General features: G+C 40.9%; 1 protein-coding gene across 3 annotated transcripts in view; it reads right to left on the reverse strand.

Annotated features, from left to right (window-relative positions):
• VRK2 (VRK serine/threonine kinase 2) overlaps positions 1-18,463 on the reverse strand; it is a 36,466-nt gene extending 18,003 nt beyond the window's left edge. Inside the window, exons 1-8 of one of the 3 annotated variants that reach the window (XM_018918081.3) lie at positions 18,239-18,461; positions 17,959-18,099; positions 9,397-9,452; positions 8,829-8,898; positions 8,400-8,487; positions 8,154-8,262; positions 6,876-6,968; positions 418-550 (exon numbers count right to left, since the gene is read on the reverse strand). In XM_018918081.3, coding sequence (XP_018773626.1) covers positions 418-550; positions 6,876-6,968; positions 8,154-8,262; positions 8,400-8,487; positions 8,829-8,898; positions 9,397-9,452; positions 17,959-18,094 — 685 coding nt within the window. In that variant the 5' untranslated portion in view covers positions 18,095-18,099; positions 18,239-18,461. Of the gene's footprint in view, positions 1-417; positions 551-6,875; positions 6,969-8,153; positions 8,263-8,399; positions 8,488-8,828; positions 8,899-9,396; positions 9,453-17,958; positions 18,100-18,238 lie in introns of all 3 variants that reach the window. The other 2 variants (XM_009093713.4, XM_018918084.3) reach the window with 2 other exon arrangements.
• Between the last annotated feature and the right edge of the window lie 7,755 nt (positions 18,464-26,218).

Below are 26,218 nucleotides of genomic sequence, written 5' to 3' on the forward strand. Positions count from 1 at the left end.
AGGAATGTCATCTTGAAATTCCCTCCCATAAGACAGATGGTGACACTCAGACACAGCTCTCCCTAAAGGACAGTGCAGACTCCAAATCCCTTTCCTTGACAATGCAGCATTAGCAAATCCTGCCTCTGCAGGGCACAGCGAGCACAAACCAGTCCTCCCAACACAAACCAATTAAGTTTGATGTCGAGCTCTTCTCAGGGCTGTCCTGGGCTGCTCCAGTGCTGTGTGTGCAGAGCCTCACAGGGCTCCTCCTGCTGCCTTTCCCCCAGCCCTGGGGAAGCATTCCCAGGCACACGAGGAGGTCACCACACGAGGGGCCGAGCAATCCCCAACACTGCTTCTCCTGTGTACAGCAGCACTCACAGCCTGATTACTCATTCTATAATCACTCATCTGAAATAAAAAAAAGAAACCTACCTACTCCCTTGTGGGCATCTATGCTGGTAAACTCTATTGTCCCATTATGGCCCTTCCTAGGATTTTCCTGATACTGTTTGTGGTTCCCATTGGGACAATATCTGTAGCAAAGTCCATAATCTGCAAGATAAACCTGGAAGACATGAACAGACAAATGAATAATGCTTTTGTCCTTTGAAAGTATAACCTTTATAATTAAGTCTTAAGAAACTGATAGGTTAAGGACAGCCTTAGATCTAAATTTTATTAAACCAAATGGTGCCTCAGGATAAAATATGTACAACTGGGGGCTATAACAGCTGCCCTCCCCATTTAAATCCTTCCACTACTATACTCTTATTTCAGAGTCGAGCAGGATTTCAGTCATTTCATTTTGTTCCTGAGCTCTCTGCTCTCCAGGTGGGCATCCAGACATCATAAACTGCAATATGCCTTTTATGCAGCCTCACGTTGCTTATGGGACCCCATCCTCCCCTGACTTAAGCAGGCACACTCCCTTCCCCATTTGGATTTTCCAGAAGTTGAAACTCTTCCAATTCAACTCTACTGTGCACCTTCAAAGCCAGAGAAGAGGCAGCAGCTTCCCCCAGCTGGACTGGACATGGGGCTCCAGAGCCCCAGGCCTGCTGGGCACTGGCCCACCTGTAATCCAGCCCTTTGGAATGCCACTGTCACTAACTTCCTACATAAACTATCGATCGACAGTGTAGGCTAAAACAAAGCAAAGCAAACCAGCCCTCCCAAACCCAGAAAGCCATCCCAGTAAACCACTCCTGGATTTAGAATGCATTTTAAAAAGACACAGAACCAAACTGTGGTCTCTCAGTTACTCTGAAGCAAATACATGGAGTTAAACCAATCTAAGAGAAAAAAAAACTGGGCCCAAGTTGTATATACTGCAATAGTGCCACAATCACCATTCCACCCACGGATTTTTGGGGCAGAAGCTGAAAACCAACTGAAGGCATAGAGATCATTTCTGCTAAATCTTATTATATGATAAAGAAAAACATCTTATTTGAACGTTAGTTTAGTTTCCACTTTAGCTACAAAAGAGTTTATCCTAAAAAAGTCTAAAATAAACTTTCCTGGCGCTCACTTGCTATTTAATTATGTCAGTCCTGGTAAAGGCAAAAACAAACAAACAAAAAAGCCTCAAGAAAACGTAACGCATTACTTTGTACCACATTCTGTTAAACTTCTGATTCCTGTTTGTGCTCCAGGCAGCTTCAAATCCTGGGATTGCTGGTCTCTTGGTTTTACTGTTTCTGCTGCAGGATCTGAGCTTATCTGGAGCGTGTAAGCCAGGCTGCAGCCCTCACTTCCTGCAGGGGGGTGGCTTTTAAGATTATTGATGATGTTTCTCACCTGACAGCCCAGCCAAACTGGGATACAAGATTAAAGACCAGAGGCATGGATGGCTACAAAATCTGGGATGGGGCATCAGCTTGGTTGGGCTGACTGATTTGATTTTCTCCTGCATCCATTCTCTGGTGTATTCCTGATGCTCTGGTGCTGTCCTCACTGAGCCCACAGCCAGAGAACTCACTCAAACTACCCTAAAAACCAAGTTCTGTGAGTGTCCTGCATCCTTTGTGAGCTGGGAAGGAGACAGGAGCCTAGGAGGTGCATTCTTCCAGACTCAGTGCTGTGCTTTGGATTCTGCTTGACTACAGGTTTCTGACATAGACAGGAAGATAAAATACCTTTAAAAACTAAGGCCGTGCCTACATTAAAATAAGATTTCAACTGTTAGGAAAGAAAATATACCCACAGCACCACTGGCAGCTCTCTGGTTTGGGCTGGGCATACCTGCTTATGTGATAGAGACTCCCATGTGACAGCCCAGCCTTAGTGATCTTTCAAACTATACCAACAACAGGCTACCCAGAAAGCAGCCACAAATATTTGCTAACCAATTTAAACCCCCACACACTTATCCTATCACAATAACTTTGTACTTTTTTATTTTTAAAGCAGCTCCATAATTTTAAAGCAATGGATTTGCATAAAACATGCAGGGTCATCCTGACATCTGATCACAGCAGTTCTCAAAAGTTGGCCATGAGTGTACCAGTTCAGCTACTTTCTAGCTGGGCCATTTATCACTTCCATAATTTTCACATCAGATTTTTTCCACAAACATGGCAGCCTCTCAAGGCAAAGCCTCTTGGCCACCAACAAAAATCAATCCCCTTCAGCTTGTACAAAACCAGCAAGGCACTGTTACAACATTGCCACAACCATTATCAGAATGACTGTGTTATTTTAAATTACCATTAATTTCATTTCATCAATTCTCATTATAACCCTTTCATCATTAAAAAGATATATAGTTCTTTATAGCTAGTTGTCACTTTTTGATAATGTAATACTGCATGCCCTTCCAAATTTGCTCAGAACATGGTAGAGGTAGCTCATTTAGAGTTTATAGTAGTTGTGGAATTTTTAAGGGTATGGGGAAGGGGAAAAGCAGATGAGTGTTAAAGAATACAAAAATTAAGACAGTTTTACTATGTGTTTCAATACCATAAATATTTTTTAACTGCATGCTTTTTTTGGGGAAAAAAAACCCAAACAAGAATAAAAAAAAGAACAAAACAGAGCAGAGAAATCAAGACAAACAGGACACTGGAATAAGAAAAGGTACTGTGGATGATGAAGGTGTAGCAGGGACAAGCCCAGCACAGCTGGGTTTAGCTGTAGCACACTGTACACTCCTTTCCACTCACTTATTTTAACTCTTTTGTTCAGGTTTCTCTCCTTTACATAGCCCAGTTTGCACCAGGCTCTGCAGTGCTTAGCATGGTCTGTAATTAATAGATTTTTGTTACCAGCCATGAGCCAGATTTCTAAAGTCTTCACCTTTAATTTCATGCACACATAAACGTGCCCATCTTGGTCAAGTGAATTATCACAGGCACAAATAATTATTTGTGAGCACAAGCAGCCAGCCACAGCTTCAGCCATTCTCTGCCCTTTCTGTGCATGACTCCCTCACAGTGCTTGTGTCCAAAGTGCTAAATATCTGCTAAACATACACAATTCTTCCAGCTTGGACCCATGATGATATCTAATTGCACTGAGCTGGATAGTTATTAGCCTGGCCCTCTGGATTCTCGTGGTATTCCCTTTACCTGGAAGGACAGAGCAGGAGATTTATTGCTGGCAGGAAGAAGTACAGTGATTTTCTCTGTGTGTTTCCATTCCTAGGTTTACGTCATGCCTGTAAATAATTAAGTAGGTACCTACTAATAAGAGGCAGATTGGTTGCTAATGGCCAGAGTGCTGTCAGGTTCAGTTGGGCACTGGATTACAAAAAAGGTAAAGGCAGACTGAGGTCCATTGTGGATACCAGCAGAGAGAGGGGAAGGGGCACAGGGCATTTCTGCCCTGAAGGAGAACAGAGAAGATCTGATTTTTTCTCAATTCACCTGTACTTTAGCAAGTCTGTCCCAGTGGGCTAAAAAGCAGGAATCATGATGATTCACCTCACAATGAAAAACAGCTTGAAGTCAGAATTGCTTTCATGCAACTTTTTCCCAGAAGATCAATGCATGATTTCTGTATCTTCTGAAACAATTCTTCTATCTCTGATAATCAAGTCAGAGTTCTATAATGTAACTGTCTTGTCTAAGAAACACTTAAAATCAGGACTGAGGTGCAATTAAAATTCACAGCTTTTAAACCCAAACAGACTTGAGTCTGCAACACATCTGCCCATAAAATCCATGGGGAAAAAACACTACAAGGTGATTGCAGGAGGTGCTCTCCCAACCTCATTTATTTAAAATGCAGATTTTAAGCTCTTGTTTGGTGACCACTTGCCCCTCTTAATAGTATCACCATTTAAATGAGATGAGTGATTTAAATTTCTCTATGTTCTGCTTTATCATACAAACAGTTAGGACCATGCAACAAATAATCTTTAACTCTCCCCAGCCCTGAAACTGTGCTTCACCTGTAATTTATAGTTCTGATGACTTCAAGTTTCCTTTGAGGCCTCAGTGAGATTCATGGGCTGTGCACTCCCCTCAGTCCATCACTGCTGCTTTGGCAGTCCCTGAGCAGGCCCGTGCTCAGAACCATTGACTGCAGAATTGATCCTGTGACCTGTAACTCGGGGAATGGCCTCGCTGCCCCCTGCTGAGCACATCTGCAGCTCTCTGAGTCACTCGATTGGGAGCCTCTCCCCATTTCTAACCATCATTTGGAGGTCACACTGTGACAGCACCTTTACTTTATTTGTTTCTCTGCCGTGCCACAGAAAGTAGGGGAGAGCAGTATGGATTTCACATGCCCTTTGAGAAAGGGGACTCTTATTTATTTGCTATGGTGTAAATTCACCAGGTTAATTTACAGAAGAGAGAGAGACCAGCAGCAGGAAGTCTAACACAGGAAAATTGCATTTTTTTTCTGTCATTTAGTGACTGTTGATGTGTGTTCTTAGATGCAAATTTGTCACTTATTTTCTGCAGTTGCAAAAAAAGATAAAGTTTAGTGTGAAGGTACACCTGCTTTTTGAACAGGGATTTATCTCTCTTTACCAAAACAGAATATGGAATTCTATTTTGAATAGAGATTAATATTATTCTTAAGAGATGAGTTTTTGGTTTCTTTTAAAAACAAGTTTCTTTAATTCTAGAAAACTTAAAATATATTTTCTCTTAAAATCCTAGACCCTAAAGAGAAAGAACCCACTGGCATTAAACTTTTGAAAAACCTCATAACAGAAATCCTTAGGTCAGGCAGGTTTATTATGCCAACTCCCACTGGAGCTACAGAATCCCCTGGGCTTGTAGTCCTGAGTTGGAGTTTGCCACAGGCTAGATGCTCTCACTCCCTATTTATGAGATTAGGTTGATCATTTTACCTTTAAAAAGAAAAACCAACCAAGACCAAGGCAATCAAGTTTTTCACTGTGTTGACAGAGTGAGAAAGGTGGCACAAACACTTCACACATACAGGAGTGGAAGTTTGATTTATACCATAGAAATGCAAGAAAATATTAGAAAGTCTCCCCATTAGCACTTCTGAACTAGAATGGGAACTTTTTAAAAAGTCTTATAGAATAATTTCAACAGAAATTTTGGTGAAACAAAATTCTACAGCAAACCTCCCAGCAGTGATGTAGACTTTGTAGGTGTTGTGTTAGGAGCTAGTCAAACTGGAGCATCTACTGATTTCTATTATTTAATAAACCCTAGAAAATAAACACTAAAACCTCTGTCCAGTAATTCAGAAGTGTCTCCCTGTCAATGAATTTACTATCATTAAAGCAAATTACAAGTACAGCACAATCTTCATGCAAATAACACATGAAACAAATCAGAAAATCACCGAGTACCCTGCCCAACTCCAAGTCAGCTCCAAGTCTTAACATTTTATGATTACTGTAAGTGGACACTTCCAAAGTGATTGCAATTTGAAAACCAGCAGCATTTCTTGCTGTCATAAAAATATACAATAGCCAAGACAAAAGAAAAGTCATTTGAGTTACGCTAATGGTTGCAGATCAATTTGGCTCTAAAGAGCCTCCTCCTCAGGATTCAGCAGAACACCATAAACTGTGATTATGCACTGGCTGCAACCACTGTATAAACCCAGGGTTGTCTTAAACAGCCATGCTGCGTCTCAAATGATGTCTTTCAGAAAGCTGACAAGTTAAATTTGACTCAGCCATTTAACTTGAAGCTTTTAAAAAGAGCAAATATACTCAAATGGTTCACCTCCAATGGCAGTGAGCTGCTTTGCAAGACCTGGTTCTTTATCACAGCAGCAGAGAAACCAAAATTGAAAGAAGTATTGCTTACAGCTAATTATATTTAAGTGAAGTTGAAGATGTCCTTTTTTCCTAAATGTTTTTTTTTTAAATTAAAAAAGCATACTTAGATTTTATTACCTGAAGAAAAAAAAAAAAAAGACATCAGAGGAGCATGTGGAATACAACAGGACCAAAAGATTTGTTTCAAAACATTTCACCCAAAGACTTCCATTTCAAGGCTGCCTTCAGAGTGCTAGAGAACAGCAACTTTAATCCTACTTACCTGTTCTATCCACTACAATGAGCAGGACAGGAAAGTTAGGGCATGGAAACAATTCATGCCAATATTAGAAATCTAGAACTTCTCAGAATGAAAGTACAATGGGCTACATCCAATCCTTTAACTGGTATAACCTAGAGCAGCAATTAGACCCCACAATTTATCCTCTTAGTTTACTCATCCATAGCAGTATCCCAGCCAGCAGAACACAGAGGAACAAAGCCCAGCTTTGTCCTGCTTCTTTCTCGGCCCTCTAGCTCCACAGAGCCACTCTCAGATCTGTTGTGAGGAGATGTGAATGCTCATGCATAAACTCCTTTTAATATGTGAATTGTGAAAGCAAAACATTTACAAAACTTAAAATTTTCAATGGTTATAAACACAGTAAAGGTGCAGATAAGTAAACATGCTCACCTCATGTGGATTGCTGTAGCCCAGAAGAAGATTTGCTGCTTTAATGTCCCCATGGACATACTCATTTTCATGTATGTACTCCAAAGTATCCAACTAGGAAAGAGTTTAGAAGAGAGGAGAGAACATCATCATCATCATCTTATCCACTCTGCCCCCAAACATTTCTCACTTATACAGGGAAACTAAGGGCTACACAGACTGAGCTGACAAATTTGGCTTGGACTAATGATGGCAAAGTATAAACAAGCCATACTTTGCTTGAGATATCCCTGTGGATTTACCTGAGTACCAGCTTCTAAATCACAGAGCAAGAATGAAACCAGTACTTTACAAACACCAGAGGAGATGCTGAGAACACCAAGCTCTAAGAAAAACCATATTCCATCAGCTCTAAAGGCTTGGCATACATTTGATCCTGCCAGCTATTACATGACCAGCATCTCATGTAACAGCTCCCCTCCATCAACACCTCCAGCTCCTTACTGAGGCACAACAGCTCTAATCATTATTAAAAAGCACATTTGCATGTGGCAACTCATCCAAAGGACAAGCCAATCCTGACTTTTGGAGTGTTACAAGTTTATCAATTATGTGACTATGAAAGCCCTTCAATTAAAAAAAATTATATTTAGGTTAAAGGGATGCTTTGGATGCATCCAGTCTAAGAGTTTCTCTTCTCTAACTTAAGACCATTACCTCTACTCTATTCTCTATCCACCTCTGCTCAGCAATAGCAGTATTTCACAACACAAATCATGTTACAAAGGAGACCATGTGTAACTTTCTGTTGGGATGTGCCAGTCTACACCCATTTGAGAACAAATCTGGTAGGTGCAGACTGGACAAATCCTGGCCTGTATGAGCAGTGTGTTCAGCAAACACACTGAAAATTTGGCATTCAGGCACACAATTGTGAACTCTGACAAATATGGATGTCTAATACAATACCCTTCAGACACTGAAAAAAAATCAATACATGTTGAAACATGAGAATAGGCTTACACATCTCAGTCTAGACACACAGGTTGAAGTGGATGGTCTGTGTTTTAACCTATTAAAAAAAAATTGGTTTGACCAAATTTCAGACTGTAGGGGAGTCTCGATTTTCCACTGAATACTTTTTTTCCTAAAAAACCCCAGAGAAATAAGAAAATACATAGCATTTACACATTTAATTTTAAACTCAGCAGCCACTTAAAGGAGCTGTATCAGCAAGATAATTCTCTAGTTGAACTCAACAAACTTGAGACACAGGAATTTCCCTCTCTCTGTGCGTACCATCCGTGCCCCAAGCTGCAGAACAATTTCCTTCTTAAACCTGCTTCCACAGTCTTCAAAGATTCTTTGAAGGTCTTGCCCCAGTCTCTCCATGACCATGAACCTGTAGCTGTCAGGAAATACAGAAAAGGGAGGAGTCCTTTAAGACATGACTGCAAGTTTGTGTCAGATTGAAAGGACTAAATCTCCATTTTTGAAAATGGGTCATCAATCAAACTGAGGCTTAACTACCACTTATATCATTACCTTTTTCCCTTGTACTCAGCCAGGCCTGATCCCCAAAACACTGGAATTCCTAAACATCTTATTTTTTTGAGATTCATCCATTTTCTTACTGTAATAACAAGAAGAACATAACATTGGGTTAAAGGCAGCTGAGAACTCCAGGTTTGGGGTGTTTTCTCTGTCCTAGGGCTGGCCTGTCTCTGGAGTCCATTCCTCAGTGTGCACATAATAAATGTGGCCTGTTCTGGCTGCTTGGCTTCTGTTCTCCCTTCTGACCAAAAAGGACAAGGCCAACACCCAAATAACAAAACCTGCAGCAATCTGGAACTACCACAGTACCAGCTGGCACTGGTTCTGGATTTCATCTCTAAAGCAACAGTTCTTAACAAAACTAGTGAAACCCAGACTTGTCCTTACCTCTATCTGAGTCAGAGCTGAGACATTACTTACTATGCTCTTGCTTTGCAGCCCTCTGGTAAAACTTCAGCTCAGAAAACAAGGGGCCATTTTCAAGATACTCCTGTTGAGAAACAAATAAAGTTGGTATCATAAAAGGCCTTAGAAAGACAACAGTTTCTAAAGAAAAGCATGTAAGAAATACCAAGAGAATGAAAGCCCTTTTATATCCCATGTCCCAGATTTCATGTCACCTGAAATTTAAGTAGCTCAAAAGAAAAGTTATTTGGCAATGCATTTTCATAGCCACACAGATTCTTTCAGATATTATTCAGGAGACTGTTTTCAGAAATATTGGGGATCAGGTGTGTTTGAGATCATAGTCTAATTTTCCTTACTAAACTGTTGAGGAGTTGTAATCAAGGAAAAAAATCAAGTCAAGGAAAGACTGTGTGTCATGGAAATGCCAAATATATCCCCAAGCAGGGAAAGGGTATAAAAAACCCAAAGCACCAAAAGCAACAAGCATGCAATAAAGACCCAATGCTGAAAATAAGGGTAGATAATTAAGAGAAAGAACCGCAAGCAAGTTAATAATTTAGCAATGAGATCTACACGTTACCACTTTAATGACATGCACTGCATCATCTTCTACAGGAACCTGAGTCTGAGGGGATGCTGCAAAGGAACAAAGAGATGGAGATCAAGCTGTATGCAACAAAATGTAATTGCAAATAAAGACTGTGCTAACACTGAGTCAAGCAACCAAAAATACACACCAAAAGATAGTCTGAATTCCTGCCTTTAAAGGTCAGAGCTTTGCCAAGTTCAAAGAAATATAAAACAAATCCAACACACAGAGAGAAGTTTTAATCAACAAGTAGAGAAGCAATTTGAAGCCCTGTTTTCAGAAGTCTTCCCTGGATATTAATTAAGGAGTAAGCAGGATGTCCTCAGTGCACACTGGCACCACAATGAGCCATTCCATTAGGACAGACCCTGTTTAAGTCATTCCAGCCAATTGGAAAACCACTGTATTTGGTTGCTGTCAATCTGCTGTCGTGACAAAGACACCACTTTAAAGTTCTGACCTACATTATGCCTCTAGACAGGATTGTCTGCTTTCCTCTATCACAAATTAATTTGGCCCTAGAACCTTGATTTCTATTCTGGCATTATTTAGACACTGGCCTAAGTTGGGGATAGCACAGCCACCACCTGCCTAAAGGGGAGCTGAGGGATTGTGCCTCTCAGTGCAAGTAGAGATTTCGAAACAATAATTGACCACATGTGCCAATTACAGCCCAGGAGACAGAACCTCTGTGCACAGACAATGCAATCCTATTTTCTTCTGACCCTGAGAGAACTATCAGCTCTCTCTGATACTACTGAAGCTATATAGAGCTACACTGGGATTAAAATTTAATGAGACTAAATCATCTTTTAGAATCATCACTGAAAAAAGGTAAAAAGAATACAATTCCTAAGAAATAAGTGTCCCTTTCAAACTTCTGAAAATGATCAAATACCAACAACAGTCCAGGTGTGAAACACTTCAACCACGAGCACACACAAAACTAGACCCCTTTTATCCGCATAATAAAAATCAAGTAAACTTGGATCTAATCAAACCATCCAAGCTTATTTTTTTTGATGGTCAGGGCATAAAAATACTTCTACAATGAACAGTCTCCTTCAGCTGCCATCTTCCTTCAATTCTATTCAGCATCTTGATTAAATCTGGCAGGGTACACACCCCAAACACCCACAGGCTCCCCACTGGCACTTCCCCAGGTGAATGATGCTATGCTAAAACCACATTAAAATAAAATTAAACTATAAAAACAGTAGATCTGGAAGGTGTGAACTATCCATAGACTCACACAAGTAACAGTCCACATCCAGAACACACATTAAATCTACTAGAAGGGAAGTTTTGGTACACTTTGTTTATACCATATTTTTGTACTGAAGTGGGAATTAAGGCACAGGCATTTTTGTGTTTCATTTTTGTCTGCCACATAGAATATGTGTTAATAGAAGACATTATTAAAATGAGCACATCCCATATGTTTTCACTGCATTCAACAACACATTACCCAAACAGAATTTGATGTGCTCCTTTCACTGGCACAGATCAGAAAAGAACCTCTGGATAAGAAAATGTAGTCCAATACCAAGTTACTTAACAGAGGTTTGATAGGTGTAGGCAAGTATCAAATTTAAATGCATTTGAAAGAGGCTGATCTAACTTCCCTGCAGACTTCTTGACATTTTATAAAGAGAGGCCTCATTCATGGTAATCTGGAACAGAGTAACAGCTGTCAGGGTAATGAAGAGGAGCAATTAACAGGAGGTAGCCCAGCAAAAGGGCTTCACCCCCGTGGTTCTTACACTGTGCTGGCTTGGATGCTTTTGGAATCACACTGAAAGTCACATCCCGAAGGAAAATAAACCCAAACATAACCAGGAATGGATACAAAGTGAAAAGTCAAAGCTCAACACGATACTGAAACAGGTGCCCCACAAAATGAGTTCCACTCAAGTGTACAACAGGAGAAAAGGTATTATATTTACTGCACATACATGGAACAAGGCACAACAGTCCCCATGAATAGCACTAAACTTCTCACACAGATAATGCTGGGACAGTCAGTCTCACCCATACAGATGAGCAGAAGTTGTAGGTGCACCTTTGGCTCTACCACTTAAATTACCCATTCAGATGCCAACCAGCAATACTCCAGTCACAGCTCAGAAAAAAGACAGACTATTTTTTTTGTCCATAAATAAACATAAATGGTTTTTTAAAAATTGTCTCATTACTATGTATAGTTATTTAACAGACTGGAAAGGCTCCCAAGGTTTAACAAACAGTCTGATTACATACCTCATAGACCACCACCACATACTCTCCTGCGAGTTTAGCTCATAGTTAATTACTGTATACTCGTAATTAGCCATGTGCTAGCCTCGTTCTGTGTGGTAGCACATGGCTATTTATAATATTACAATCAGTTAAATGCTAGACTGCAGGACAGTGAGCAGGGACTCTGCAGGAGAGCAGTGCTGATAGGCAGGAGGTCTCTGATGGCAGATAAGTACTCACAGAGGGTACCAGGAGCACTATATGGTGAGATTGTGTTTGCAAAAAAAGCTCTTAAAATAGCATAACAAGTGCACAAGTTCCCAGCTTATGCTGCTTTTGTCAACTAGAGATGCACAACCCTTAACATTTGGGGAGGGGGGTGTTGGTGCAGGTACACAACCCAAACCATTGTCTGCATAACTGGGAGCACTGGTGCAGGATGTAGTTGTGAAGGAGGCTGTGGCTGTTTTCCCCTCATGCCAAGAGGAGTCTCACAAAACATTTGCAGAGAGGAAAGGACACAGTTCTGATTTCCCTCCCTCCCCTTCAATCCACAGTCACAGCTAGCACACCAGAGTGGGGCACACAGCTTTAAAATGCCCTCTGAAACAAAGCAGTGCAGTAAGATTCACATCCTAGCCATGATTTCCAACTGCTGTGCCTGCACAAAAACCTCACCTGGAATTCACCCATGTCAAGGATTCCCTGGTTTCACCCAGCACAGCAGTTATGGCCTTATAATCCACTTTGACCATTAATTGCATCCTTTTTGTTGCTGAGTGCCACATCCTTAATTAATGGCACTCTCCAAATGTTAACCAGCTATGGTAACAAAAGGGTGTTTGTGGCTGAACTGCCATCTCCTACAACCACATAGCACAATTGCAGCCTGACACAGAGGAAGGTGCCAATTCCCTCTGCCAGTTCAAACGTGCTTGTTGTAGTTTTAGCAGTTAATTTGTGGCAGTCACATTCGGAATATGGTGAAATATTTTCAACGGCTCTCACAGAACTACTTTTGTTGACAAAGTTTACACAGTGGAAAAGAAAACAGCATTGATTTGGCAGTTTGGAGAAACAGCCCTGCTCCTGTCCACAGCTGGTGTCTTTGCCACTGTTGGATATTTTGAGGATGTATTTGTTTGGGAAACACAAATAAAAGTATTTTCAGAAGTTGCTTAGTTGCTACTATTTTATTTTTGCTTTGTCCTATTCATTATCTAATCCTGAGGAGCTTATCAACTTAGTTTTTGCAGAAATCGAAAATAATCTCAAAAATATCACATTTCTGAAGTTACAGGCTACCTAGTCAAGCCAAGAGCTGTTAAATTCAATGGGCAAAAGCAGGGAAGGAGTGTTGCTCAGAGCATCTAATGATAAAAAAGACCCAAGCTGCAGCAACAGAATTACTAAAAACAAAATGTACACAAGTACATAAAAAGCAGCATTTGCTAAACACAATTTCATTTATTTCCTACACAGGGAAGGTGTAAAGGCAAACAAAGCACATTGTCTCCCCCTCCCTGACACTGCAATATCCAGTATTTCCCAAAAACTGAAACATTCAGTGTTTGAAGGGTGTTTACACCCCACTTGCAGTGCAGCCTAAGGAAGATCTGCTTCTCTGTTACTTTATAGATGCAGCATCTTTTCCTGGACAGACTCTTTGCTGAGCAGTGTTTTTGACCAGGTTTTACTCAATATTCTTATTCCAGGTAGCTTTAGGAATGTTGAGAGGTTTTGTACAGATTACAGATACATAACCCTCCACCTTCTGCAAGACCAAACTATTTTGGGACAAAATAGTGTTCAACTGCTCTACTCCAAATGCCTCCAAGTTAAGAGCATTCAGTACTGGTAAAGAAATTTCACAACATCTCTTACTTGTGCTTCTGTGAAACCCTCATCTTGACTCACCAGAGTTTTTGTATGCCACATAAATGGAAGCCAATTGTTTGACTTTCAAAGTTAATTACTTCAAGCTGGAATAGGGATGACACATCCTTTAACCCCAGGCAGAAAAGCTTTGCATGGCCTGCTCTTACAGCACTCTCAGATGGGAGCCCAGGCCTCCAATATTTAAAACTTGATGCACAAACTGTTTTCTGGCAAGATTCTGCTGCAGCCCATCTGCTGGTCTGACATGGTGCCCACTCAGAAGATGCAATGCCAGTTTCAGTCGGGTACAGGTGCCAAAGACAACTGAAGGAGTGCCCTCTGTGAGGCAACAGGTACCTTAGCTGTCCTCCAAAGCTCCTCCTCCATCCCCCACAGAAAGTAAATAATAAATAAATTCAACCAAAACTTCTCTCCTGACCTCCCAGCATTACTCAGCATATGGAAGAAGAATCCCAACACATGATGTGGCAGAACACTACAGTGTAAGAGCAATGACCTCTGCAGGCTTTGTAACAGGCTTTCCACTACTGTGCAAAAATGAGTTACACATTCCAAGTCAGACTTTCAGCTTACAGGGGACCAAAAGAGAAAAAGAAAGGGGGAAGGTTCCAGAGGAAGCACTCACCAGCAAGAGCTAGTAAAGGTAAAGAATACTTTCTCTTTAAAAGATGGTGCAGGTCAGTCAGCCCTAAGTAGCCTCTGAACAGCAAAATCATGCTAAATTTATGATTTAGTTTGCCTACAAACAGGGCGCTTGCAGTACTTCTATTTGTACAGTTGTTATTAGTGACTAGACAAAAAAATCCTTCCTAAAGTGGTGTTTGTCTTCTAACAAATTTATTTTCTCACTAAGGTTCACACCTGCAGGTATTTTAACATCTTGAAGTTGAGAAAAATCCATCCCTAACCTGAGTTACCTGCTAGTGCTTTTAATTACAGGGCTTTGCTATTATGATCCATCCTTCCATTGAACTAATAAAAAACATGCTGAATTTATCTTTTGCTATAATTTTACTGCATTTTGAATTAATTTGCTGATTTTTTTTTTAATTTAGGCAACTGCTGAAGGACTTTGTTTCTTCAGAAGCAATTGCTAAAGCAGCTTCCCAAGCAAACCAAGGAATGAACAATAGGACCAAGCTTCCATTGATGCTTCTCTTCCTTGACACAGGTACATCCCTGCTCACTACTATACAAATTATCCATGGAAATTAGTCTGAAACAGAAACAAACTCTTTGCCACCTCAGCCTGATTCCCAGAATACCAGCAGTTAGACAGCACTATGACCCAAGGTTTAAAGAGCAGGCCCTACCACGCCTCCTCCAGTAGCAGGGCTCACTGTACTGCTAGTATTAAAAGACAATATTCACACATTTAATCACTGCTTAGGAAGAAATTCTTTCTCTCTTCCTTGAAAATGTGAGGAAAAAAAACCTCAAAAGGAAAGGAAAGGGCACTGGCTATACTGATCTCCAAGCAGGGTACAATTCAATGATGACTTTATCAATACTTTCCTGAGCTTCATAAAATTAAAACACATTTACAATGTAGTAAGTTCTATTGTAAAAGATACCATCTAATAAACATTTGTGCATAAACTTTAAAAAATACTTCTATTTTTCAGAACCATCCCTTTCCATGAGAAAGAAGTCTGCAAGTACATAGCACTGGATGCAGCAGGCTTCACATGACAGAGCAATCTTAACAAAACATTGTGTGACCTTTCAGCATTTAAATTTTCAGTCCAAATTGTGCATTAATAGAGTGCTTGCAGCAGGACTAGAGAATGATTTATATAAAGATGGGTGTTAATTACTGGCTGTGATCAGAGAGATAAATGAGAGAATGTAAGGCTCCTCAGCTCTTGGTTCATTTTACACTGCTCTCCACAGGGCTACAAACCAGAGAATTGTGAGACCACCAATGTCACAGCCTTCCACAGGTGCTCTTCATTCTGCTCCCCTTATCAAAGGGATAGCAGCTCTACCTGAGAGCAAATCAGCACCAGCAACACAACAATTTGGAACAGATTGGAAAGAGTAAGAATAATCAGAAAACAAGGGAAAGCATTTGTGAGGCAGGGCAGAACCTGAAGATCATGGTAACTTTCATGCACACAGTTAGAAGTTCTGAAGCCCTACATTTGCATCCTGGGACTCAGGGTCTGGAAATGGCTCTCAGCAGCTTTGATTTACTGAACAGAACCTTCTTCCACAAAATGCACCCCAAGTAAATAGATTTTGCAGAGATACTGTAAAATTCCTCAAGAACGTTGTTATAGATTAATGGAGTATGGAATACCTTTAATGGGAAATTAGGCTATAACAACCACATCAAAATCTTTACACTGCTACTGTAAAAATACTTATTAAAAGAGATAGCTGGCAAAGTTAACCTTTAATTTCATCAAAGGGCTGTGCTCTTCATACCTGGCAGGCAATCGAACCTCCTGTCTCCCACCTCTCTAGAGCTCCTCTCTCAAAGTCAGTGGTCCTCTCCCACCTTGCTCTAGGTGTTTTAAAAACAGGTCTGAACAGCACAGAGAAAAGGGGGTGTCTCCAAGCTCCTGTATCTTAAGCACAAAAATTTTTCATTCACTTTACTCCCCCTGGTTCTCAAAGACAGTTGAATTTTGTAGCATCAAGGCCTCAAGAAGCTGCTAAATAGCATACTTTAGTATAAACACATCAGAGATCAAGAGGTGGACAAAAAAAAAGAGAAAGCTTCAGTGTCAATACTTAGGGATAAACGTCCATTTTCTCTTTAATTGATGAGCTACAAGGGGAACTGAGCCTTCAGTGCAGTGCTGCAGGTAGCATTCACTGTTCCTCCTGAAAGAAGGGATTAAATGAACACAAGTACCATTACAAAAGTGGCAGCTGCATTTCCTCAGCCATGCTGTCACTTACAAAAAAACAGAAAATAGTAAAACCAAGAGTCCCTGATTGTCATTCTAATCCACTGACTGCTCTCCACTTCAGTTCAGTGGGAGCCATACTGCAACAAACACCTCAATATAAGAAATCACCTTGGTGGGTGGGCTCTGTGATCAGACAGAAAACCCAAATCTGCCTGGAACTGTCTGAATCCCATGTGCTGCAGATTCCCATCTCCCTGTCCTTTATCTTGGAATGGAAGCTCCCAGAGACACCTTTACTTCTTAGCCCATGCTAAGGTCCATTTTCTCATGGTAACATCTCTCATGTGCCCAGCTCGCAGCACCTCTCAAATGTAACCAACTAATGCTTCAAAGGTGCTCATAACAAGGAAATAACATATACCAAAAGGAAAAAGAAAAGTACTCTAACTGGTGCCCTTCCCTTTGACACCTCCGTATCTGATCTGTTAGCTGAAATCCCTGTCATTCCCACTGGCTCTGTCTGCAGAGCAGTGAGGAATAGTGTGAAGTATAGAAATTTCAGAGGAAATCAAACCAGAAACTTCACTATAGGAACCTCTTGGATGTACTGCTACTGTATGTGTAGCTGATTTCTGTATAAAAGGAAGCTGGTTTGTGTATAGGAGTGACTTGCTTAATAAGTTTTAAGCCTTAATATTCCAAATAGTTTTAATATTACTGTAACTGAAAAAGACCATGAGGCTTCAAGGACAATGCAGTGAACTGCTTCTAGGTCATTCTTCACTGCTCCATACAAGCTCAACTTAGCTCCAAACAGACACTGTGAAATAGTTTCTATATGCTGCCATGAAGAAAAAGAAAAACCAAACCACCCAAGCTCATAATATTGTCTGGGACACAGGATTTGCCCTTTCACAGAGACCAGCAACAGTAACATACATTCCACCCTCTGCAGTGACCCAGAATGCTTTACAAGCTGCCTTTCAGAATTATTCACTCCTCACAAAGCACAAACTGACTGAAATGCAGTGGCTTCTTCTGAGGGAATCACAAAAACTTATCTAGGCCAGAGCAAATACAGAACACCATTTCCACCTCTGCTGAAAAGATGTGAATTCAGAGGCAGCACCCAGCTAAGTATTGTTACTGTTTCATTTCCTGGATCAAAACTAATTTACTCTTGCCAGAAAATAACACTTGCAATAACCAGAAACTGAAAGAGAACTACAGAGCATGAGGCTGGCATAAGGCCAAAACCCGGGCTAAGAAAAGCACTTTTACTTTGAAAAGCATCACCTGTTGGTGCTTTGACAAAGTGGCACCTGGGTTGCCCTGCTCAAGATCCATAGAAAATCGCGTTAGTATCCAGCAAAACGAGCTGGACACGCTGCATCATGAGCAGGAATGGAGCAGGAACAGCAGCTCAGAAAACCACACTTGAACAAGGATCACCACCAGCATGTAAACCACGCTTTTTAAAGTTACCGCCTTTTCCAGTTCCGGAAGTTACAAAACAATTTGCAAGTCACCCTCTTAATTAGCAGCAGTGTTTTACCTAAATAGATCAGGCCAAATCCTCCCTGGCCGATCTGATTGCCCAGCCTCCAGGTTTTTCCTTCGGTGTCTTTCAGGATCATGTCTTTAGGGAGCGGGACTGGCAGCTTGCCTTTGCCGGGACCTTTGGGCGGCATCGTACCTTGAGGGAGGGGAAAACGAAAGAGAAAGTTCGTTGAAAAATTGCTGCCAGAAGGTACAATATCCCTCGATGCGCTTTGCCCACCAGCACGGAGCAAGGCCAGGGGGCGATGTCCCTCAGCCCGCTCCCCTTCACCCACCTCCACAGAGCCCCCCCGGCCTCCCTCTGCCGCCGGCCGCAAACTTCCCAGCCGGGCACTTCCGCAGCAGCCGGAGGAGGAGAAACGGCTGGCAGGACGCCGTCTTCCCGCCGAGAAACCCGGGGCGGGGGAACCCGGGGCGGGGATCGGGGCAGGGCCGGGGCAGTCCCGGCCGGGCCGGGGACTCCCGCAGCCGCCCCCTCAGGGCCCTCAGCGCGGCGGGGCGGGGCGCGCGCCATTCCCGCCTCCCCTCAGCCCCGCCCTGAGGCGCCGCCGCCTCTGCTCGGGGGCACGGAGCGCGGCTATGGTGCCTCTGGAGTCGGTGTGTCCCGGGCGTTCCGGCTCCTCGCTCCGGGAGAAGGGAGCTGGAGGAGCAGGGACGTTAAGGGGAACGGAGAAGGAGAGAGATGGAGCAGGGAGATCATGAGGGAGATGGCGTCTGCTGCCATCAGCCCCAGGCGTTCCCGCTCTCTCGCTTCTGAGGCTGCGCTTCGCGAGGGAGGAACTTTTAAAAAATTATTTCGTGCGCAGAGAAGTAGGAGATCAGACGGTCTCCTGCCTGAGGTAAAAAAAGAAAATCTCAGCTGACAGGATTTGGAATTAAAAAAAATAAAACCCAAACTTCTCCAGGCACTTTGAGAAGGTGCAGCGAAGTCACAGACTTTCGTGGTGCCGCGCTTCCCTTAGGCCACTTCGGTTTTCCCTCAGGATCTTCCTGGCAGAGGTCAAGAGTAACCATTTCCACCCAGAGACACAGGTACTGCCCCCAGAACAGCACAGTGGAAGAGGTAATGGCCAGCTCAGGCTGGTTCCAGGCAGGGACAGAGGAGAGATGCTGCTGACCCAGGAGTCCATCAGGCCCATGCCCATGTAAATTGGCAGTAAAGCACACTGTGAGGTGAGTTTTATAGCTTTGACCACTAGTCACCATTTTGTGCAAGCTTTGCTTTATCGATAGGGTCCATTCACTCAGGTACACAGCACCTGAGCAGACCTGAGGGGGAACTACCACGCCACTACTACAAGTCCTTTTCCAGAAAAAAGGGTACAAAACTTAAAAGTTTAAGCCTACTTTTTTTTTTTTTTAAAAAAAAAAGGACTTCTGTCTCTTTTAAAAGGACAATCAAAATCCAAAACGTCAACAACCACGTAATTTGCAAGTAGACTCAAAAGTAGTAACACATATTACGACTGCAAAGCCTGTATTGCCATCAGTAAATTAAGCCTTTATGTAACAACCCTTTTGGCTTCATCAGTCTTGCAGGCTGTGGTTTTATCATTATTGAAAAGACCAGCTTAAGAATCACCAGCAGAAAGCTCAGCCATAAAGAGAACAAATTCAAAATTTCCATAAAGCATTTTGTAGAGTTTTTTCCCTTTGCAACAATTGCCAAAACAGACTGTAGGAGGGTGGTGTTGGGGTTGTTTGGTTAATTTACAAAAGCAACTACAGATGCCCAGTTCAGCATCAAAGAAACCATCACCATTATCAGTGTTATGTGTTACTTGGGTAAAGGATCTTTCCAGAAGAAAATTATCTTGAAATAGTTGCCTGGGAATCAGAGGACAAACCTCTGTTTATAGAGAAAACTTCTTTGCTCAGCTGTTGCAAAGAGGTATCCACGTGATTGAACTGAAATGAAAGCATTATCAAAGGGCTTCCTGCTTCCGGGCTCTTTCCCTGCGCACCCTTGAATAAGAAAGTGAAACAAGTCAGATGAGGTAGAGGAAAAAAAAACCAAACAAACAGGTTAAGTATGAATAATTCATGAAGTTTTGCGGAATAGTGAACAGTCTTTAATAACTTAGAGCTCTATCACAACGTGTGCAATTTAATGTTAACATGTGGTATAAGAGGGTTTAAGGTATTTATCCTACAAGTCATAAGAAATACCTGAGGGTTTTTTTGGTTGTTTTGTTTGCTGGGGATTTTTTTTTTGTTTGATGGTTGTTTTTTTTTTTTTTTTTTCTTAATGAGAGAATGGATGCAAAGTTAAAGATTTTCAAGCTTTTGTCAGTCATTAAAAGTTAAAATCCTCAAAGACAACCACTCAGGAATGTAATAGAAACTAGTCATATGACTCATATTTAAAAAGAAAATACTAAAAGAAAAGTTTCTGCACATATCAGGCTGTTCCTGAAGAATGAGCTTATATTTTAAATCCAGATCTTTATTAATAAACAGCCATAAGGAGCAGGCCCACAAAAAGGTGCATGTTACCAGCAAATTTTTGATGGTTTGTTTTCAGACACTTCAAAATAAAATTGACACATACATACTTTTAGAAATTAGTAAAGACCAACTGCTTTACTGAGAAAAGCTCCAAGCAGATTAGAACTTGATTCTAGAGCCTTTAGCCCTGTTAAATAGCACATGCACATGTTTTGTGGGTGGGCCTAAGAAATCCTCTTTTCCTGTTGGACTGAACTCGGGGTGGGGCTTTTTGCTTTTCCCCTGCTTGTAATCAACCAATTAGCAACCTTTCCAAAAACTGTTCTTCATTTATGCAGATCAAATAAAGCCGAGTGCCCTCTTCACAGTTGCTACAAATGAACAGTTTGGGGAGGTGATAAAGGGGATGAATGACCATTATAACTACAGATGTGTGGGTTTGGGTTTTTCAGGAAAGCCTAATCATGATGGAAGCAATTTCCCTTCAAGGTGATCCAGCTACCGCTACTGCCAAGTTCAAAAAATCCTGGTAGGAGAAGTGTGGAAGTGTGTATGTGCTAATAAGAGTAAAAATGCACAAATCCCACCCATATCAAAGTCTTTCTGTCATATGTTCTGGAGAGTAACAATCAGCTGTGCTGGTTTATCATTGGCTTCATTTAAAGATTCTCTCAGGAGTCGGTGCTTTAAGTGTTTAATAAGACAGCAAACCTGTTCTGAAGCTGTAGTTGTTTCTGTCTTTGTCTTAAAGCACTGTACATTAAACATTCAGTCCTTCCATTTGCTTTAATTTTCTCCTTGCTCAAACCTAAGCTTGAATATAAAAGATTGCAGTCAATTATATGAAATCTTGCAGTGTCACATGCACAAAGCCCCTTAAATTTCCTACAGTAGGTGAGCACTTGTAGCTTCTTTCACCATTGCATTGTGATGGTTTTGTGGTATTTAACACTGACATTTTAGCACTCCCACATTCAATTCCCCTGCTTTGCTCCAGATCTCACTGATGCTTAAAATATCATGGCTAAATTTACTCCAGAGATGTAACATCTTGATATTAAGAGCATTGACAACAAGGCATTGAGTTTCAAACTGCTTCCCAGTTTGTGCTGGGAGATCTATTTGTGTCCCTGCATCTGTGCAGATCCTGTGCTCCTGCTGGGCTTGCTCCATTGTTGCTGCTCCCTGCCAGTTCCTCAGAACTTTGGGAGTAATTACTTCTTGCAGTATCCAGGGAGCTCCAACACCCAGGGGCTGTGTTGCTCAGCTCAGTCATTGCCTGGGTGCACTGACACCCATTTCAGAGCTTCCTGACTCTATTTTGTGTGGCTGGCCCCGTGATTGAGATCACGTAATTACAATAATTAGGAAGCTCACCTCAGGATATTATCAGAGCAACCCACCAAACCTATGTCCATATGGTTTGAAATAGCTAATGACTCAGTTAATGTGCTATGTCCAGCAGTAATGGACACTCAATATGGATGGCATGGAGACATCATTTACCAAACTCATGACTGATTAAAGCTTTTCATTTAGACAGTTCTTGTATTTTGCATCTCACGGTAAGTTCAACCTGTTTGAGGTGTTTACGTGTTAAGAAGATCAGAAGAAAGGAGCAGAGACTTGGAAAAGGCAGGTAAGAAGTTAGTCCTCTCTTTAAAGAAAATACAAAAGATTGGAGATTGGGAACTTTCATGTGAAATAAACAAAGATTATTTGAGAAGTGCTGTTAAAGTACAGTGACAGTGGCAATAGGGGACATTCATTTTGCCTGAATTAATGACTCCCACACTTCCAGAGGGGCCACTTTAGCCTCTGGAACTTACCTTCCTTTAACACTTGCCTTGCTACCCATCCCATGGAATTGTGCAGCCAGTTCTACACCCTGAACTCACCAGAACACAGGAAATCAATACAAGGAAGGCAAACTTCCTGGCAACAAAAGCACCCAAAAGCCCTGGAAAAGGTAAGAAGGAATGCCTGGCTTTTGAATGAGCTACAGAATGTGCCCAGTCAGGGTCAGGATTCCTCTCACTGAGGAATTATTTTAATTTTAAAATGCTGCTCTCTCATCATTTTCATGGCTATTGGGATGAGCTGTTACTCCCCGTTCCTATCACTGTAACTGCAAAGGTGGTCAGAGCCTGGGCATGTTCTCGTCTCTTGGATGTCAGAGGTTTTATTGCTCGTGCCTTTAGAAAGCAATTATTGCTGAGCACTGAAGAAAAAGTGTTTTCTTATCCATTTTTATTTTCTTTCAGAAATGTGTGAAGAGGTAATGTAAGTTTATTGGTGTTGTGGGAATGGGTTGTGTTTGCAGGGAGAGCAGACTGTCTAATGGTCAGAGAAGGGAAAGGGATCAGGAAGATTCCCCTCATGGGAGTAATTCCTGGGTTCCTAATCCTGGTTTGGCCACTGCCTAGCCTTATAGGAATTATTTCATATTTGTTTCATTTTATCCATGGAAATATTTCCATTTCTGAGATTACCCACATGAAGTTGTTCAAGAAGGGAAACTCATCTGTCATGGCATTCATTATTCACATATCAATGTTACTTTTTATGTATAAACTTAATTATGCTGGTAGGATATATTAAATATGACTAATTTTACTGCAGGATTGATTTTTTTTCCCTGACCTCAGAATAAATATTGATCTTCATGATCTTTAAATGTAGTGCAAAGGTTGTTATATTAATGGCATATTAATAGAAAGTAGTCCTGACCATGCAATATTAATATATTTGCATTGTTATTTCTCAAATCCCAACCAGAAAAAAAGAGGCAGGGTGCCAATGCCTTCTTTCCCAGGAGAAATCAGGGAGCCATTGACTTTCCTGATTGTTGAGACTCCTTTCCATATGTTGTGTTTTGGCTTTTTGGTTTGAGGTGTGTTTTGGGTTTCTTTTCAATTAAAATATTAAAACCAGTGATGAAGTGGCAAACAGACTTTCTAAAAGATCTAATAACAGGGATGGGATGTGTCTCCAGCCTGTCCAGGAAAGCAAGGCCCTGTCTGAACCTGACCGTGCTCCACCTCCCACTGCCATGCTGTCAACTCCTTGTGCAGAATCGCCGTTCTGGGAGGAGAAATGAGATCATTTGATAGTTTGTGGCTCTGATTTCAACAATCAGGCTAGTCATTTTCTTAACAGCTGATTTTTAAAAGCAGTTGCCTTATTCAAGTGAGGTTTTGCCCTGCGTGTGTGACTTTTATATATTTTTTCCTCCTCTTTTGTGTTTATAGTGACTCTTGAAAATCCAGGCTTGGAACTGCTGTTCTAATGGTTGGCTGAACCAAGACAAGTCTGTCAATTTTTAATACTCCTCACAGAGTAATTGTATGTGAATTTTCTATGAATTCTGCTTTATAAGAGGTTACACAGTGAAATAACCTTTAAATAGCACTGTACATTTTCTATAGGTCCTGAGAAAACAGAGCCCTGTTTGATTCAGTATTACCAATTTCACGAGCAACAAAACCAAAAGAGAAGTGTCCTTAAACAATTTGCTGAAGAATATGAAGTTGTGAGGTTCTGGGGTATTGGTGTTAGAGAAATAAAACAGAATTTTAGGATACAAAAGTCTGTGCCTTTGGAAACTGTTGATTTGGAGGAAAAAGTGGAGAAGCACAAGAGGACCATGGGCTAGTAATGTGATTTTAGAAGTGTGGAAAAGGCAGCTCTGATTCTAGGCTGTATCAGATCAAGTGTTTTGTTATGAAATTCACAATACCTATGTGGTAGCCTTCAACTGAGAATTCATCTTTACAGTCCTTGAGGGTTAAATAATGAAATTTATGTCAAGAAGTGCAGAGGGCAATGGCCAAACTCAGTTTTTCTGTGGAGAGCAGAGCTAGATTGAGTGCAAAAAGGAACCATCTGCTGGGAAGCAGTTCTTATAAGAAACAGATTTGATAAGAGGTTGTGAAGAAGTTTCTTGCCAGAGGCAGAGTAAGCAAAATTTTGGGTTTTTTTCAGATGTTAGGTGTGCTGGGGGATAGGAACACACTCCTTTGTATAAGCTGTAAATAGTAGAGAATTAATTAACTTGATAGTTGAATTAAGAGCTGGGCAGAGGACAAAAACAGGATATTTGTTTTGTACCTTCAGAAATACCATGAAAGGCAATAATGAGGCTGAATTTATTATAATGTGGATTATTTTATGATATATAGGACTACATTGTGCAATGAACCTATCTCTCTGTCTGCATCATGATGTGAAGGCCTATTACTTCCATATACTTTCATCCCTTGCACAGAAAAAAAGGAGGCAAGAACTGATGAGTTTGGAGATAATTTTGTCTTTTTCTCATAGGATTTTCTAGGAAAAAGAAGAGATTTTCAGCTCATTTAAACACTGTTATTAGTTTGGTGCTTCCAAAGCACAGAGACACAATAATGGTTTTGTACTATGCAAGTAAATTAAGACACTGGCACTTAACAAGTGTTTCAGGAGCATCCTGGGCTGTTTGTCCCAGAAGTTTTCAAGGGAAAATCGAACTTGTTTACTTGTTGACTTAATCTTTTGATGAAAATGCAGCTTTCTGCACTTCTCTGTGACTCTAGAAATTAGTAACTACATTTATCTATTAGGGATATCAAAAGAAACAGTTAATGTCTGTTCCTGCATATGGTACTGTTAATTTGCTTGTTTGTGTGTCTGTCTGCTCTTTGCTTGTCTGCTTCTGTGTGTGATATTTTATTGGAGCACATGATTTGAAGTAGCTGACTGCCTGCTGTGATATTTATCCTATATAAATTCTACATTAAATGACAAATTTTAGACCCATCAGAGACATAAGACTAAGTCCATCCATTGAAATCCTATTTGTATTATTACTTTCTAATGAATTCTGTTCTACAGCAGGTGTCAAATCATATCTGTTGTTTTGCAATTGAGTATGAATAGAAGATGTATTGCTATTGCAAATGAATCTAATATGAATCTAATGAGCAGTAATGAGCAACTGTTTTGTCATTATTGAGGCAACCACTGTGATGCTAATAAACTCTCGTTTCTGCTACTTAGAAAAAAGCACTGACCAGGATTTATATCATGGCCTTAATGTCCCAAAAGCCTGAGGCAAAAGAGAAGAGTGGAACCCCTAAACTGAGCGTAATTTAGTAATTTTCTGTGTGGCAGGCTTCTTATTTTCTCTTATTAAATGAAACTTGGTTTAAGTCTTTCAAGGTTTCTTACATTGGAAAGGAAAAAATGAAGAATGACTGTCTGTTAAAGAAACATCAAGTTAAGACCGGCATTCTGCCTTAATTTTCTTTAACATAAGTACACTAATTCCATACTTCTACACTTGGCAGTGCCTTTGTAAGGCTAAGGCAACTGTGTGCAAAAGTTTTAAAAGCAGTCACTTTAAAAATAACAGGCCATGAAATCAATACAGAACTCTGATGCATTTTGAGGGAACTATCTCAACTCTATTTTAATTGGAACTTCATTTTTTATTTTTTTAAATTTATTTTCATTGTGTTTGGATCATAGGACTGCTGAATAAACAGAAATAATTTTGATGCAATAGAATTAATAGCTTATTCCATAACTAAACAACTTCTGACTTCTGTGTGGCTCTGCATCTTCCAAGGATAAATAATACATAGAATGATACATAAAGCTGTGTGGTAGGGACAGCTGGGTCCATGGTGCTTACAAGCGGTGGAGCACAGGAAAACCAGTTAGCACTGCTTTTCTAAAAGCTTAGTACAATCCTTCCATCAAAAAATAATGCTTCTGTGTATAGAGTCTTCCTGGAGCCATCTCCCTGTGCAATAAAGATGCACTGG

The sequence above is a fragment of the Serinus canaria genome, chromosome 3, assembly GCF_022539315.1.
Source record: "Serinus canaria isolate serCan28SL12 chromosome 3, serCan2020, whole genome shotgun sequence".
NCBI classification, from domain to species: Eukaryota; Metazoa; Chordata; class Aves; order Passeriformes; family Fringillidae; genus Serinus; species Serinus canaria.